Below are 18,224 nucleotides of genomic sequence, written 5' to 3' on the forward strand. Positions count from 1 at the left end.
ATTTGTATATATTTATGTATGAAATATCATATATAGCATCATATTAATATTCAAAATATAATATTATTATTAAATATTCACTGTATGTTAGTAATGAATATTTTTTTGTACCAAACATTTATAATAAATATACATTTTATTGAATTTTAATTAAAAATGTGTTCTAATCTTATATAATAAGTTTTAATCGTTTAAAATTTTAGAATTAGAAAAATAAAATAAATTATTATAGTAAATTTGAAACTTATTTGTTTTAACCCCATATTTTTCATTAACCTTTTATAATTAATATTATTCTTTTATATTTCAATATAATTAATTACAAAAAATTCATTTTTACCTCAAGTTGTTTTATAACAGTCTCCAAAGGATGTGAATCATGTTTTAGACAAGATTGCCTGTATGCTGAGATTAAATCTTCATAGTTTACATTTTCAGCTGTGAACAATCAATTAATGTACTTTTAGGACATATAAATTTGTTTATAGTAACATATTAAGATATATATGACTAATGAATGATGCTTGAAAATATTATAAAGTATATCAATGAAACATAACATGTAGTATACATATCAGGCATGATCCAGCAATTAAAAAATAATCTAAAAAGTTCATATATGTTAAATTTGACCTTGTTCCCAAGATACAGTAATTGTTATATTGGTTTACATTATTTAATAAAGTAAATAATATAATTATTTCATCACAAATATATTATGATAAAAACTACAAATTTAAGTAATATATGAGTGTATTAAATCAAAAACATGCTTGCATTGATATACAAGACAGGCAACTTGAATATTTCTTATAAAAGTAAATAAATAAAAGTTAATAAAACATAAAATACATTATAACTCAGAAATAAGATCATAATTATATATATTTATATGAACTTTTTTGATTACACTATCCAACACAATATTTTTTTTGCAATATGCATTGAGTGATTGTTGTGGAGTTACTCGTTCTGAATATGAATTCGTAAGAATTGCTGTATCACCGTCAGTTCCCGAAAAAAAAAATAAAAAAAAATAAAATAAAAAGTAAAACGAATTTTTGTAAAAACTGCTGATTTTTAATAAAAACGAAGTATTGCGTGAAAACTAGAAACGTTAGAAAGCTCTAATTGATCTCAAATGACGGGTAAAGAATCCCTGAATACATCAATGTTTATGATTGTAATATTTTGAAGTTTTAAATGATTATAAATAACCACTGAAGTTCAAAGAAATACCGATGTACGTAGCTTTTATGTAGTATGTTTACATTTTTACGAAATATTATTTATCTAGTACGAATTTGTTATATAGTACCGGATTCTGTACACTTTCTGACGAAGAAGCCGTCCAACAGAATTGTGAAAGCGTTTATCAATTCTCACAGATTAAGAAAATATCTATCAAAAACGATTGTATGGCCTTTTGCCGCCAAGCGGTCATCACTCTGTTTCGCGTAAGCAATGCTTAATCTACATTGATAATAGATAATATACGCTTAGTTAATGCATACGATATCAAAATATTATAATCATAGATGTATTCAGAAATTTCTTCTCTGTCATTTAAAATCATTTAATGATTTCTAGTTTTCTAGTTTTCATGTAATACTTCATTTTTATTAAAAATCAGCAGTTTTTACAAAAATTCGTTCTTTTCTTTTTCGAAAACTGAGTATGATACAACAATTCTCCTTACAAATTCTTATCCAGAGCGAGTACAACAATCATTCAATGCATATTGTAAAAAAAAAAAAAATGTTAAAATTTGTTGGACAGTGTTATTTTTAAGTGTTGAATGTATCTTTGTAATGGATTCCATATATTATGTTACACTTTGCATACATTTAAGCCTATTTGATAACATGTTGTTAATAATACATATTATAATTTTTTAATATCAGTCTATTGTTTGCATTTCATAAATATAATATTTCTTAACACGTTCGCTGCGGTATTCACTGGTGACTCACCAAGTTTTTCATTTGTAGCAATGACTTGATCATTAACTAGTGTCTATATTTCCATTGAATGTTCACCTCTCTATCACAACAAAGCAACTTGATAAATTTGACCCTGGAAGCAGAGGATCAAGAAGAAATCAACTCTTTATCTTTTTCTTAAGAGTATAACCAAATATTTACTTGCATTTTATTTTAATATGAATTAAATATATTTTAACATGAATGTAAAACATATATCAAAAATCAAATACAATTTTTCTGTAGAATATAATATTTTTTATTTAAAACATTAGCTTCCACTTTATTTGTATACATAATTCCACAGAGAACGTATTAATATAATAATGTAAATAAAATGTAAATGTTGTATAAAAATTACAAAGATACTAAAATACTCTTATGTATCATAGCTTTACCTTATTTTGTTAAAAAAAATTGATTTAATTCTTATATAATTTTTTTAAGTAATCAAATATACTCAAAAAAAGAAACAATGTAAATAAGAAAATATAAGAAATTATTTATTATATAAAACAATTTTAAATATATTGTTCTATTTAAAATAATCTAATTTATAAATTGCAGCTAAAATAATGCAGTTTAAGAGTAACTTATGAGTTAATTATATATTGTACATACTTTAATATTGCATCAAACTTATAATTAGTATATGGTTCACATTGTGAAATCTTAAACGTTCTGCATTTGGCATGACCTATAAAAAAACCTAATGGCTTAGTAATAGGCTACAACTATGCAAGTAAATAATTACAAAAATTATATGAACAAATGATATAGCCATTATATTATGAACACTCATAACATCTTTAAAATAAAATTTAAAGAAGTTATTTAACCTATTTATACAAATTACAATTGAAATTTAAATTATTACTATTAATTGATCATTTTACTTTACTATTAGAGAAAAGTATTATTAAATGTTACTAAATAAAAATAAGTTTTTACAGCAACTGTTACAGTAAAATAAGAATAAGCATAAGGAATAATAAAATTATGCACGTAAAATAAGTTAAACTATCTTAATATAATCATTCCTACGATACAATATTTGATATATTATATACCTATGAAAATATCTATGATATTAAATTTTATAAATCAAAATCAATATTCTTCTTTAAATTATAAACATATTATATCAAATATGAAGTAGTTTTATGAAATACAAATCTTTCTTGAAAATATCAATTAACTATAATATTTATAGATATTTACTACCTTGATAAGGTATATTTCATAAGTTATTCATCCATAGTGATAAGTATTCTTTAAATAATATTTATATAATGTGTACATACAATTAATTTTTAAATGTGTCACTAAATCTTTATATTATTTATAAAGTAACACCGATTTAAAAATAAAGTTATGCTTTTAACTGATAAATATCTAATATTTTTTCTTATAAATTATTTAGCACATTAGAAGCATGTGTGTACAATAATTCAAATGTTCCTTTCAAATTATTATTTGAGAGAATAACAAAAATTTAAAAAGATCGTTATTTTTCCAAAATATACAAAAATGTATTAATTAAATACATATTTCTATAGTTATATTAATAAATTAATATCATAAATACAGAAACACTTATATTTAAATATAAATGTCTCTATTAAATATGAAACAAATTTTTAAATTATTAATATTTATCAATCGGTACAAATATGAACTATGGATCTTCAAAAAATACTAAACTAAAATGGACAAATGAATATAAAACTGATGCAAAATGTAGTATTTATCCTCACCAAGTTTCCATGGATTGGCCGGCTCCAGATATCCCGTAATCAAGTGATTGTCATTTGTTGGAAAACTCACACGTCGGGGAAACTTTTTTTTGCTTAATGCCAAAGAACTTCGCAATTTTTTTCCATCGATCAAGATATAAGGTGAGAGCGGGACATTGCCTGTACCAAACCGTGATCTTCTAGTAGTATGCGATATTGTTCTTGGAGGAAGTTCTTCAGGATCGACCTCATCTTTCAAGGTCGTAAGCGAATTCTCGCAGATTTGCGAAACTGAATTCGCTCCTTCACTCATATTCAACAAATTTCTAACATATTTTATCGACCAAAATTTACTTCATATAAACACGCACACGTATTCACATACACACTACACAATATGTCAATGCGACTATTTCGAACAATTGTTAATACACGTATCGAAGCAAACATCAGCTACTCGTATGTTACATGCGCCATCTTTATTACTGTCTAACAAGTCGACAACTATGCAACTTAATTGCACCTAGAAAAATAGATTATTTTATGCAATTAAATATTACGATGTATCGTTAACATTAATTATTTCTTTTATTTATTATTTTATCGTTGCTTGATTTATAAGTTACACTGTAATATAATTTATAAATTATAAAATACACAATTATATTTCTAAGCCAATTAAATGTACACGTAGTGATAGTTTATTTAATAATTACTATATATATAACATTATACAAAATATTTACAAATTTATTAATTATATCATTGAAAAATGAATACTACCTTGTAAATCGACTAATGAAATAAAATATATAAACCCATTATTTATCATAATCATCATTATTATAATTTATATATGTATGTATTGTTATAATAAACATTGCAAATTAGTATGAAATTTATTTAATTGATAATTCTCAATTTTAGAAAATGTATGAAAAGAATTAAAATTTAAATATTTAAATACGAATTTATATATAAATATGTTTGTACAATAAATAAATATACCAAAGTTTTTAAATCCTTGAAGAAAAGAAATCTTCATACCTTTACTATAATTACTAATTCAGTTAAAAGTTAATGCTTTCATTTTTTTATATTTTACTTTTACTTACTTTCGATTTAAAACTTTTAGCGCCAATAATAGCAGCTTTCAAAGTACGTTTTCATAAAACATCCGAAAAGTTCGTGTCGATTTTTGGTAGGTGGCGTAAGTACAGGTCTGAAAATATCGGAACGATTGAAAACAAATTACATGCGTACATATCATAAAAGACGGTACTTTAGGCATATTTGGAAAAAAATTTGAATATGATACGTTAATTTTTGTCAGTTTTATATGCCTTTGAATATGGAAGAAACTAAGTGCATTTTAGACATTTAATGCTTTTCCTTTAGATTATTTTTAGATTAATTTAAGATTCATAATTACACAATAACTTAAATATTTTGTCTGAAATTTAAATATAAACACTATATTCAATATAATTAGTTATTCTAATTTTAACTCATATTTATTTATTTCTTTACTTTTTTGTATTAATTCCAACATATAATGATTAATATGTATTTCATTGAAATTAATATATAGTATGTAACATGTATAATATATAATATATATACAATATATAATATGTAAAATACGATTTTAATAAAAATTCATTTAAATTACCATATATATAAATTAAATGTTATATCTATGTACTTTTAGGAATTTTATCTTTTCATAATTAATGCATTCAATATTTTAGTAAATGTATCTAAGCAAATCTAAGAAAACTCCTTATAGGGTCAAACTGAAGTCGTATTAATAAGAACAAATTTGTTTATTAGAAGTTAAAATACCAAATATTATACAATAGTATCAATTATTTATGTATTATAAAGTATTAGTTTGTTTAAATATGAAGTGAAAACAATTAGTCCTAACTACAGCTTTTCATATTTTTTTTACATTGCGATATAAAATTACCTATTAAATTTGTGTAGTATAACCTACAAACTATTTGGAATTTCGTTTACAATTCGAGATGGATACTATTTTACAACAAAAAATAATAGAAGCTACACATTGTGTTGAAAAACAATTAGACACAGAAATAGAAAAGTTGGATAATTTGGATATTAATGATTTTGAAAAGTTACGTGAACAACGTTTCCAGAAGTTAAAATTACTTCAACAACAAAAGCAAAATTGGTTGTCATTGGTAAATTATTATTTAAAATATTGTGCTATTTTGTAATATTTACGTTATTATTTAATGACTTAATTTTATTTAAAATTGTTAAACTAATGTTCATATTTTACATACATATATTTTAGGGTCATGGAGAATATTCAGAACTACAGGATGAAAAAGAATTTTTTGAAATATCAAAAAAATCAGAAAACATTGTCTGTTTATTTTACAAGGATGATTCGCCAAGATGCAAGATAGTAGATCATCATTTTAAAATTCTTGCAAAGAAACATATAGAAGCAAGATTTTGTAAGCTAAATGTAATGAGATGTCCATTTTTAACTAGTAAGTTAAATTATTTTATGTCTTGAACTTTAATATTTCTAAAATTAATCAATCTTAAACATTTTCAGAACGTTTAAGAATCAAAATTATTCCCACAATAGCTCTTATTGTTAATGGTAAAACTAAAGATTATATTGTGGGATTTACTGACTTAGGAAATCGTGATGACTTTCTAACTGAAACATTAGAGTACAGAATTTCTCTTTCTGGAGTAATTATATTTGAAAAGAATTTTTCATCGGAAGATAATAAAAAATCATGGTTATCCCATATTACAAAACCTAAAACTATTAAAGGATCTAATAATTCAAATTCTGAAGATTCAGATGAAAATTGAAAAAATGCACAATCATATATATATTATTTCAATTTTTAACAATTTATTCCTTATTATTTATGAATTTTTATCAAAGTAGAAATTCTTATTAATAAAAATTCACAAGATTCGCAAATAAATAAAAATAATTTCAATATGCAAAATAAATGTATTATGTAAGATACATTTATATATTTATAATATTGTTATCATATTACATTTCTTTACTGAGATAAGTATTCTTTAAATAATATTTATATAATGTGTACATACAATTAATTTTTAAATGTGTCACTAAATCTTTATATTATTTATAAAGTAACACCGATTTAAAAATAAAGTTATGCTTTTAACTGATAAATATCTAATATTTTTTCTTATAAATTATTTAGCACATTAGAAGCATGTGTGTACAATAATTCAAATGTTCCTTTCAAATTATTATTTGAGAGAATAACAAAAATTTAAAAAGATCGTTATTTTTCCAAAATATACAAAAATGTATTAATTAAATACATATTTCTATAGTTATATTAATAAATTAATATCATAAATACAGAAACACTTATATTTAAATATAAATGTCTCTATTAAATATGAAACAAATTTTTAAATTATTAATATTTATCAATCGGTACAAATATGAACTATGGATCTTCAAAAAATACTAAACTAAAATGGACAAATGAATATAAAACTGATGCAAAATGTAGTATTTATCCTCACCAAGTTTCCATGGATTGGCCGGCTCCAGATATCCCGTAATCAAGTGATTGTCATTTGTTGGAAAACTCACACGTCGGGGAAACTTTTTTTTGCTTAATGCCAAAGAACTTCGCAATTTTTTTCCATCGATCAAGATATAAGGTGAGAGCGGGACATTGCCTGTACCAAACCGTGATCTTCTAGTAGTATGCGATATTGTTCTTGGAGGAAGTTCTTCAGGATCGACCTCATCTTTCAAGGTCGTAAGCGAATTCTCGCAGATTTGCGAAACTGAATTCGCTCCTTCACTCATATTCAACAAATTTCTAACATATTTTATCGACCAAAATTTACTTCATATAAACACGCACACGTATTCACATACACACTACACAATATGTCAATGCGACTATTTCGAACAATTGTTAATACACGTATCGAAGCAAACATCAGCTACTCGTATGTTACATGCGCCATCTTTATTACTGTCTAACAAGTCGACAACTATGCAACTTAATTGCACCTAGAAAAATAGATTATTTTATGCAATTAAATATTACGATGTATCGTTAACATTAATTATTTCTTTTATTTATTATTTTATCGTTGCTTGATTTATAAGTTACACTGTAATATAATTTATAAATTATAAAATACACAATTATATTTCTAAGCCAATTAAATGTACACGTAGTGATAGTTTATTTAATAATTACTATATATATAACATTATACAAAATATTTACAAATTTATTAATTATATCATTGAAAAATGAATACTACCTTGTAAATCGACTAATGAAATAAAATATATAAACCCATTATTTATCATAATCATCATTATTATAATTTATATATGTATGTATTGTTATAATAAACATTGCAAATTAGTATGAAATTTATTTAATTGATAATTCTCAATTTTAGAAAATGTATGAAAAGAATTAAAATTTAAATATTTAAATACGAATTTATATATAAATATGTTTGTACAATAAATAAATATACCAAAGTTTTTAAATCCTTGAAGAAAAGAAATCTTCATACCTTTACTATAATTACTAATTCAGTTAAAAGTTAATGCTTTCATTTTTTTATATTTTACTTTTACTTACTTTCGATTTAAAACTTTTAGCGCCAATAATAGCAGCTTTCAAAGTACGTTTTCATAAAACATCCGAAAAGTTCGTGTCGATTTTTGGTAGGTGGCGTAAGTACAGGTCTGAAAATATCGGAACGATTGAAAACAAATTACATGCGTACATATCATAAAAGACGGTACTTTAGGCATATTTGGAAAAAAATTTGAATATGATACGTTAATTTTTGTCAGTTTTATATGCCTTTGAATATGGAAGAAACTAAGTGCATTTTAGACATTTAATGCTTTTCCTTTAGATTATTTTTAGATTAATTTAAGATTCATAATTACACAATAACTTAAATATTTTGTCTGAAATTTAAATATAAACACTATATTCAATATAATTAGTTATTCTAATTTTAACTCATATTTATTTATTTCTTTACTTTTTTGTATTAATTCCAACATATAATGATTAATATGTATTTCATTGAAATTAATATATAGTATGTAACATGTATAATATATAATATATATACAATATATAATATGTAAAATACGATTTTAATAAAAATTCATTTAAATTACCATATATATAAATTAAATGTTATATCTATGTACTTTTAGGAATTTTATCTTTTCATAATTAATGCATTCAATATTTTAGTAAATGTATCTAAGCAAATCTAAGAAAACTCCTTATAGGGTCAAACTGAAGTCGTATTAATAAGAACAAATTTGTTTATTAGAAGTTAAAATACCAAATATTATACAATAGTATCAATTATTTATGTATTATAAAGTATTAGTTTGTTTAAATATGAAGTGAAAACAATTAGTCCTAACTACAGCTTTTCATATTTTTTTTACATTGCGATATAAAATTACCTATTAAATTTGTGTAGTATAACCTACAAACTATTTGGAATTTCGTTTACAATTCGAGATGGATACTATTTTACAACAAAAAATAATAGAAGCTACACATTGTGTTGAAAAACAATTAGACACAGAAATAGAAAAGTTGGATAATTTGGATATTAATGATTTTGAAAAGTTACGTGAACAACGTTTCCAGAAGTTAAAATTACTTCAACAACAAAAGCAAAATTGGTTGTCATTGGTAAATTATTATTTAAAATATTGTGCTATTTTGTAATATTTACGTTATTATTTAATGACTTAATTTTATTTAAAATTGTTAAACTAATGTTCATATTTTACATACATATATTTTAGGGTCATGGAGAATATTCAGAACTACAGGATGAAAAAGAATTTTTTGAAATATCAAAAAAATCAGAAAACATTGTCTGTTTATTTTACAAGGATGATTCGCCAAGATGCAAGATAGTAGATCATCATTTTAAAATTCTTGCAAAGAAACATATAGAAGCAAGATTTTGTAAGCTAAATGTAATGAGATGTCCATTTTTAACTAGTAAGTTAAATTATTTTATGTCTTGAACTTTAATATTTCTAAAATTAATCAATCTTAAACATTTTCAGAACGTTTAAGAATCAAAATTATTCCCACAATAGCTCTTATTGTTAATGGTAAAACTAAAGATTATATTGTGGGATTTACTGACTTAGGAAATCGTGATGACTTTCTAACTGAAACATTAGAGTACAGAATTTCTCTTTCTGGAGTAATTATATTTGAAAAGAATTTTTCATCGGAAGATAATAAAAAATCATGGTTATCCCATATTACAAAACCTAAAACTATTAAAGGATCTAATAATTCAAATTCTGAAGATTCAGATGAAAATTGAAAAAATGCACAATCATATATATATTATTTCAATTTTTAACAATTTATTCCTTATTATTTATGAATTTTTATCAAAGTAGAAATTCTTATTAATAAAAATTCACAAGATTCGCAAATAAATAAAAATAATTTCAATATGCAAAATAAATGTATTATGTAAGATACATTTATATATTTATAATATTGTTATCATATTACATTTCTTTACTGTTAAAAAATTGCTACAAAAATAAATACTTAAACATCTTTTCCATTTCCTGCTTTTTATATTTCTTAAATGAAATAATATTGTTTATCATTACTTAAGTTTCTTATTCGAGTTCAATGTAAAATATAAAATGTATTCTATTATTAAATATGCTTTTGGTTTATTCCTATGGTCTATTTTGAATATCCTTAATTACGAAAATTATGAGATACAATGTATTAATTATATATTATATAAGATTTATATTGTAACTAGAATAATTTATAAATTTTTAATTTATATTAATAATTAAATATATGTAATTATTAGAAGCTTCTTAAGAAAACTTATTTAAAAAATTTAATTTGGCCATATTTTTCTTCAAAATTAAATAATTTAAATTCCAGAAATAATTTTTACTATATGATTAACATGTATACTCCTTGCAAGACAATTGCAATTACAAAGAAAAGTCAATTTTATTCAAAATAAAAATTTATATTTCGAATACACTTAGAATACATTTTTTATAACATAAATGTTATTATCTCATTATTTACTTGATATTTCTTCTCTTGGAATATTATTACTATATGAAAAGAGATTTCAAATTATCTAACAATTGCAATAACAATTGCAAATATCGGAAAGTTTAAAGCAATATTCATTAATTTAGTAATTCACGATAATTTTGTCAATATTCTAAAATACATTTTCCCCACATTTATATTTTGTATGTTCATTAAATTAAATTAACATTATATAATATATTTATTTTTATCATTCGTTAAATCAAATATCTTTTTCCAATTTATTTTATTTATTCATTAAGAAGAAATTATGGTAAATAAATTAAATTTTATTAATACTGATAATAATTCCTAAAATATTACAATTGCACATAGGTAAGCAATAACATTATTCACAAAGTAAATCTAAACAATCTTTTTATATAAATCATTTATACTTATTAAAAATAAAAGATTAAGTTTTTAAAACTAAGAATAAAATTAATAAAGAACATTATATATCTGATTTAGCAAAATATTTTTCTCAATTTACACCTACTTTTGTACAAAGATATACTAAAATGAATAATAAATCTTTATTTATGTCAAAATTGTATTAAAACAATGGTAGAATAAAATATTTTTCAAATATATTACAAGTATTTACAAGAAAATTTGTATTTACAAGAAATAAAGGAAAAGCACAATGTATTTTTGACACAGTTTTATTCTTTCACGTGAGAATTATTAATAAAAAAAGATATAAAATTTATTATACGAAAATATAAAAAATTCAAACATAAATCAACTTCAAAAAAATGATTGAATAAGGAAACATAATTATACTTTTAAATGAACAGTTTCTTATATAATTTTCTCCATAATACGATATCCAAAATATATGTGTTACTTGAAATATTTTTCATATAATTACAAAATTTAAAAAAATTATAATTTTAAGAATCTAATAACATTAGAAAAGGTATAAAAATTGCAATATTAAAATCATATATTTTAATTTTATATAATGGATGAAATTAACATTATTAAAAGTAACATTTAAATTCATTTGATTCAACTCCATTTAATTATCATCAATAAAAGTTAATTTGATTAATCACTCATGAAAGAATAACTTGTTACATTACTTTACAATAGATCATGATATTTTTCATAGCCATTTTACTATTACTAACATCTTTTTATCTTGAATAAAATTCAAAATCAATATGAGAATTTGTATTAAAGTCATTGTTTTAAATGTATTACTTATTTATATACATTTTATACGTATTTACGTATTTAGTACGTATTTACATATAAAAATTCATATAATTTAAATTTTATAATATATTGAATGTGAATAAAAATTTTGCGAATATTCTATTTCTTACGTTTTTACATATTTAATAATTAAATTTTAATATTATAATTATGCAATATATCACAGAGATAATTTTGCACACATTCAAATTTTCTATATGTACATATCTAAATGGAAATTGTAATTATATTAACATTATGCAATAAACATAATTTGGAAATATTACCACACGTGTTTTAAAAATGTTTTACAATAAATGAATATAAGCAAATATATAATACTGTATCTATAAAAAAAAAATTATAGGAGAATTATATAAATTACCTTATAATGCCCCTGCCTATGAATTATACATTTTTCACTTTTAAAAAATATTTTTATGAAATTACATTAATAAATATATTACGTAATATTTAGAAATTCTTTTTTACATGAAAGTAGAGGTACAACTATTATAAAAAATATAAACATTTACGCATATAAAATATAAAAGTTTATGTTCTAAAACACATGCGACGTAGCAATTCAACTTTATTTGAATTACATATTCAAAATGAAAATTATTAAAAAAGTGTTTTACTAAAAGCTTTTCACCTTATATAGTAAATATAAAATAGAACATGTTGCTTTTCCATGTATAAAATGATACCTTATTATTTGTTTTAAACGTACATTGTAAATCAGATAAAGTAATTACATGTAAAGATAATGATTCTTAAATACATGTTATCAAATGGAAAATAATTACACTTTGTACACACGTTCCTTACGATTTATGCTTTTTCTTTCGACAAAAATGCATAAAATACAAAAGTTTACTTTACTTTTACATTAGCAAATAAAAATATTTTAAAAATAATTTCATATAATTATACTAATTTTTAAAATATTTAAATGAATTTAGAAATGCAGTGGATAAAGCAATCATTGTACTATACATATTTTACACTATTTTTATGCCACAAATATCACCTAAAGAATTGAGATTACTTAGGCAGTAAAAGTTATCTTTTCAAGAAAACATAAAAATCACAATAAAATTTGAAGAAGGCAAACATATTGCAAAAAGTAACTTTCTTAATTTAATATTTATTAGCATTTGGAGTTGAATCAGCTAATCTAATTAGATCCTAGAATTTTTCTAAAGATATTCTTAATTTTGTTCATTATCAAAAAGATTTTACATCCACGCAATTAATTATACATTTTTTTTTTAAAGAAATATTTAAATACTAAAATAAAATTAAACTTTGATTCTTTGTTTACTTAAAATCTATGTTAATCAATAAATGAATAGGTTTTGAAAAATTATACTCAGTATATTCACATTATTTTAACAACTTATATATTATTTTGTTTTCAATAATGAAAACAAACTTGACCAGCCAGTTTAACCCCTTAGCTTACGATGTCGTGAAAGAAGCGTCTCACGGCAATCGAGCTAAACGTAAGCAGCTCATTTGAGAAACGATATACGGCCATAGAGAAACCTAAACATCACGTAAGAAAAACGAGGTACGGTAATCAGGCCAAATGTAAACATCACGTACGAGAAACGTAGTACGTCATTCGGACTACACGCGATAATTAGTTACTAAACCCTTAAAAATGTCTTTTAAAAGAATATTAAGCGTTGATGAGGACATTGAAAGTTCTGGTAACATCGGAAACAGTGATTTAATAGATATTTTAAATAGTGATAATGACAGTAGTAATATTTTACTTTCTGTACGAAAACGTTGGAAGCGACTGCTTATTAAAGATGATGCCGACGATGAAGACCACAGTAATCATCGACAATCAGAGTTATGGATTTGGATAGAAAAAACTAAGGAATTAAAAATTTGGAACTATATGGAAATTAAAAATAAATAAATCTTATAAATCTTTCTTGTACAATAATCAATTAGTAGTCATTATTTATCAAACATCTTGCAAAATAAAATTAGTTGTACCTTACACATGCATTTATATAGCAAAAAGCATGTGCGATTTGGGTCACTTCAAACGCTCAGCCACAGTCGAGAATGGCCCGACGCGTAACCGATCTGGCTGCTTTTTACGGTCCGCACTATTGGAACTTAAATCGTAAGGCAAGGGGTTAAGTAATGTGTCGATTTAACTCACTGTACATAGTTTGATGTTTGATAAAGTCACAGAAGTATATGCCTTCTGCCTTTAATACGATTTACCAAATTGCATATTTTAAGTGCTGGCCCAAGTTTTAGTCCCATATATTTCATCATCATATCAGAATTTAAAAGTAACAAAGCTTTTCCATCAATTTCCTAAAAATTATTGTATTTTGTTAATAAATTTATCATATATATATATATATATATATATATATTTATAATATATTATTAATATTATTAATAAATTATATATTTATAAAATTAATTAACAAGAATTTGCATTAACAGAATATAAAACTTCTTTTTTAAAATTTACTTTGAAAACAATTAATCATAAAATATACAGAAAAGCTTATTTATAAATATTAAAGAAAAAAATAAATTAAAGAAAAAACCTATATACACTCAATTGCAATCTGTTTGGATAAATTGAAAGATATATTATTAATATAATATAATTTTCATTATATGAGTAAAGAAATAATATTAATAAATATTGTTTATAATAGCTATAATAAAGGAAAATAATTTACATAAAGATAATAGTAGTGAAATAATTTTAAAAAGTCATGAATAAATTTATTACTCAGGCTAAGAAAATATCAAAAAATAGTATAAAATATATTAACTTACATGTTTTCTAAATAAATCTGCATGCTGTCCTAGAGCAGGATCAGTAACACCAATGTAATGTATTACATCTTCAATAGTCCACTCCGCTGGTTCAGTAGAAGGTGTGCGATTCATAGAACTTTCAGATTGGGTAGTAGATGTTGCAGCTTCAAGTTCTAATTATAATAGTAATATACCTTTGATTTTCAATAAATTACTTAACAATAATATTTAGATACAAAAAAAATACCTGGAACAGATTTTCGTGGTTGTTTTGCAGCTGATGGTGATGATAGCGATGAATTGTTTATACTTTGTACAGAATTCTGCTGTGTTTGTTGTTGTTGGGTAGTTGATGATAGATTTTGTTGGCTTTGAGACCACCTTCTTTTTTCTGCAACAATAGTACTATTAGTTGTAGCAGTAGCAGTGTTAACTGCTTCTTCACTATTGGTGGATTGTGGTTGTTGAGTATTTGGACATTTGTTGCAAGGTTCTTTTCTTCTAAATAACATATGTTCACAGGCACAAAGATCTTCAAGTTGTCGCCTAATGTATATATAAAAATCCTCTTCTTCCATAAATATGGGTAACCTAACAGAAGTAGGTTTACTTTCTAAAATTAAACTTATAGTCTCTCCTTCACCACGTTTTAATAGGCTCAACATCTGTCTTGGACTCATTGCTGCCATCAAGAAAGCTTGAAATATGTCTCTCGTAACATTTAATATAGGACCAGTACCAAATTGTGCTGGCATTGCTTTTACTTTACGAGGATCAAAATAGGGACCACATGTGCAATTATGATTTACATAAATTGTAACTGTAACATAATAAAAGTAATAAACAACAAAATAATATAAATCAAAATATCTAAATGAAATAATGCATACCATTCTCTAAAGAATGTGGTTTGGTATTAGCTGTACTAGTATCAGGTTCTGTAGCTGGTTGTGGAGGAGCACTTGAACCTGCAGGACTCACTAAAGCAACTGCTGGTTCTCCATTAGTACCTCCACCAGATACTGCCATTACTGGTAAGACATTACTTGTCCTTGACTTAAATCTATTAGGCCCTGTTGCTATAAATATTTATGTATATTACTTAATAAAAATACAGGTTTTAATAACATAAATTACAAAAATGTTATAATCCTTACATTTCTGTCTGGGTGGCTGTAATGGATGACCACTTTTAAAACACCAACCAGCAGGAAAGATATCTCTAGAATCAAAGCGACACCAATAATCAAATGCTCCTCGCCAACCATCAAATGTAATATGAATCATATCATCTTTCACTGCACCAACAGTTGCAGTGCATATAAGTTGTGGATTCTTTTTATCTATAGCTTCCAATTTGTGTCCAATTTCGAACATATTAGAACGAGGTGTTTTCGGTTCACGTTTAAACACCTTCGCAGGTGCCATCTCTGCACCATTCAATGTTTTCAAAAGAAACATTGGCCAACTAGAAGCATTCATTCGGAAGCCCAATGGTGGTTGCAACATACCACCAGATTTTTCACAATGACCAATAGGATGAATTTCATTACTATCAACTAAACGCCAAAAGTCATTTTTATTATCTGAACCATCCAACCTCAATCTAAGACGTGGACCAAGAACTCCAACTACAGTTGCAATACATGTCGATGTTAAATTACGAGGATCAAGAGCTTCTAATTTCATACCCATTTTAAATTCATTAGTTGGTGGAATTTCATGCTAAAATATAATTTCAGAATCAGAATACATATTTTCTTCTTAATTAAAGTGAAATTTTTATATTTATAGTTAAGTTTAGGTACCTGTTTAAAACATTCAATAGGTGCAGCTTGACTGTTTGTTTCTTTCAAATAAAGATCCCAATCAAAAGTTTGATACGTTTCATACTGAAATGGACCAGTAGAGGTTGATGGAGAATGAGATATATTTGTATGACTTGTATTTGTAAATGATTGTGTTGTAGATGGTATATTATTTCCAGTTATTAATCCTGATGGTGCAAGAGATGGAGCAGGTGATGACTGATCCCTATTATCTATTAAAACAGAAGTAATTACCAATAAAATATTTTAAAAGATCTTTTAATTTTTTTTAAATTTTTACAAGCTACCAACTTTTCTTCATATCCGTTTGCCCTTCTTTCTTCTGATGTTTATTTAGACAAAATGAAGAACAAAAATCTTTTGTAGGTCCATCTTTTTGTTCTAATCTCACTGGTGTGCCTCTGATAACATTGTCACATTGAACGCAAGCTCCTCGTACATATGCCTTGCGAAATTCAGATAAACAAGTTTCTGAACAAAATTCTTTCTTTCCATGTTGTGTTGGAAGAACATATTTCAGAGGTTGCTTAGTTTCTCCACACCATGTACAAGAGTTTTTTGATTTTGGTGGTCTTCCAGGACCTACATTTTTAAATGATATTATTCCAAACTTGATATATGAAATACTTATAATATTGACTATCAATGAAAAAGAAAATAATTTATATTTCCTATAAAAAATGGTAGGAAAAAGCCAAAAATATATAAAGTAGAAGGTTACTTTGAGCTTTAATATTTGTGTACCTCGCATTTTGCTTTGTGTAGACGACATAATTCTTCATAGAAAGGCGATAGTTGTTACTAAAACTTACTGCATAACAATACTAGTTTAATTTAATAATTAAAGACATCTTTGTATCCATTAATAAAATAAATCTTGGAAGCACATCCAGTTATAAACTGAAAAAAACTTCAGTTTTATTCGGCTCGTAAATACGTTATGATCAAACTCGTGTAACACAAGATACTTTCGTATACACTTTCACATAAATTGAAATTTAATCGGATTCTGTGATGATTATTTCGTTATAATCAAAATAATATATTCTGTATCAAAAGTTATTATGTCAAGCCGCCATATTGCTTTGATTTGGCCGCGCAATCCGTAGATAAAAAGGTAATAGAAAGGATTCGCTCTATGAATATCGATATTACAATTATACAAAATATAATTTGTGCATTATTACAGAATTGATAATAACAAATAATAATCAGTTGTAATTTTTCCTCCTAATTAAATAAAATAACAAAAATAATTTTCTATTTTGTAATTTTCTGTTTAATTGCAATACAATTTCTATCATCTTCCTTGATATTTTCTTGTTCATTTTAAATTTCCGATACTATGCATTCTAAAAGTATGTTCTAAAAGATTAAAACGTAAAAATTTTTAAATATAATTTAATTGATTTATTCAATTAAATATCTGCAATGTATTTATATAATAAAAAAACATAAATCATCAGTTAGAAAAATATTTTTTGTGAATCAAAATCGTTT

General features: G+C 24.0%; 4 protein-coding genes across 5 annotated transcripts in view; 2 read left to right on the plus strand and 2 right to left on the minus strand.

The window, feature by feature from the left end:
• Positions 1–4,170, minus strand: part of LOC108550352 (uncharacterized) — a 27,585-nt gene extending 23,415 nt beyond the window's left edge. For both annotated transcript variants that reach the window (XM_017904081.1, XM_017904083.1), the window contains exons 1-2: positions 3,740–4,170; positions 341–438 (exon numbers count right to left, since the gene is read on the minus strand). In XM_017904081.1, coding sequence (XP_017759570.1) covers positions 341–438; positions 3,740–4,031 — 390 coding nt within the window. In that variant the 5' untranslated portion in view covers positions 4,032–4,170. The remainder of the gene's footprint in view (positions 1–340; positions 439–3,739) is intronic.
• Positions 4,171–5,748: 1,578 nt separating this feature from the next.
• On the plus strand, positions 5,749–6,580 carry LOC108550355 (thioredoxin domain-containing protein 9). Its single transcript, XM_017904086.1, has 3 exons — positions 5,749–5,925; positions 6,042–6,243; positions 6,312–6,580. The coding sequence occupies exons 1-3, from the start codon at positions 5,749–5,751 to the stop codon at positions 6,578–6,580; spliced, it is 648 nt and encodes a 215-aa protein (XP_017759575.1).
• A 2,714-nt stretch (positions 6,581–9,294) lies between these two features.
• On the plus strand, positions 9,295–10,126 carry LOC108550292 (thioredoxin domain-containing protein 9). Its single transcript, XM_017903997.1, has 3 exons — positions 9,295–9,471; positions 9,588–9,789; positions 9,858–10,126. The coding sequence occupies exons 1-3, from the start codon at positions 9,295–9,297 to the stop codon at positions 10,124–10,126; spliced, it is 648 nt and encodes a 215-aa protein (XP_017759486.1).
• Positions 10,127–14,145: 4,019 nt separating this feature from the next.
• Positions 14,146–17,641, minus strand: Scm (Polycomb protein Scm). The gene is made up of 8 exons (XM_017903996.1): positions 17,469–17,641; positions 17,016–17,306; positions 16,704–16,936; positions 16,053–16,620; positions 15,786–15,974; positions 15,143–15,715; positions 14,914–15,068; positions 14,146–14,433 (listed from the first exon to the last, which is right to left on the minus strand). The coding sequence occupies exons 1-8, from the start codon at positions 17,494–17,496 to the stop codon at positions 14,299–14,301; spliced, it is 2,172 nt and encodes a 723-aa protein (XP_017759485.1). The 5' UTR covers positions 17,497–17,641; the 3' UTR covers positions 14,146–14,298.
• Between the last annotated feature and the right edge of the window lie 583 nt (positions 17,642–18,224).

Source organism: Eufriesea mexicana, unplaced genomic scaffold, assembly GCF_001483705.2.
Source record: "Eufriesea mexicana isolate 0111107269 unplaced genomic scaffold, ASM148370v2 scaffold2646, whole genome shotgun sequence".
NCBI classification, from domain to species: Eukaryota; Metazoa; Arthropoda; class Insecta; order Hymenoptera; family Apidae; genus Eufriesea; species Eufriesea mexicana.

What these genes read in the sequence shown, in the direction of transcription:
- LOC108550355 (XM_017904086.1), top strand. Translation starts at nt 5,749, where the DNA reads ATGGATACTATTTTACAACAAAAAATAATAGAAGCTACACATTGTGTT. An exon ending in AGCAAAATTGGTTGTCATTG is followed by an intron (nt 5,926 to 6,041) that starts GTAAATTATTAT and finishes CATATATTTTAG; the next exon opens with GGTCATGGAGAATATTCAGA. An exon ending in GAGATGTCCATTTTTAACTA is followed by an intron (nt 6,244 to 6,311) that starts GTAAGTTAAATT and finishes AAACATTTTCAG; the next exon opens with AACGTTTAAGAATCAAAATT.
- LOC108550292 (XM_017903997.1), top strand. Translation starts at nt 9,295, where the DNA reads ATGGATACTATTTTACAACAAAAAATAATAGAAGCTACACATTGTGTT. An exon ending in AGCAAAATTGGTTGTCATTG is followed by an intron (nt 9,472 to 9,587) that starts GTAAATTATTAT and finishes CATATATTTTAG; the next exon opens with GGTCATGGAGAATATTCAGA. An exon ending in GAGATGTCCATTTTTAACTA is followed by an intron (nt 9,790 to 9,857) that starts GTAAGTTAAATT and finishes AAACATTTTCAG; the next exon opens with AACGTTTAAGAATCAAAATT.
- Scm (XM_017903996.1), bottom strand. Translation starts at nt 17,496, where the DNA reads ATGTCGTCTACACAAAGCAAAATGCGAG. An exon ending in ACAGCCACCCAGACAGAAAT is followed by an intron (nt 15,975 to 16,052) that starts GTAAGGATTATA and finishes AAATATTTATAG; the next exon opens with CAACAGGGCCTAATAGATTT. An exon ending in ACCACGAAAATCTGTTCCAG is followed by an intron (nt 15,069 to 15,142) that starts GTATTTTTTTTG and finishes TATTATAATTAG; the next exon opens with AACTTGAAGCTGCAACATCT.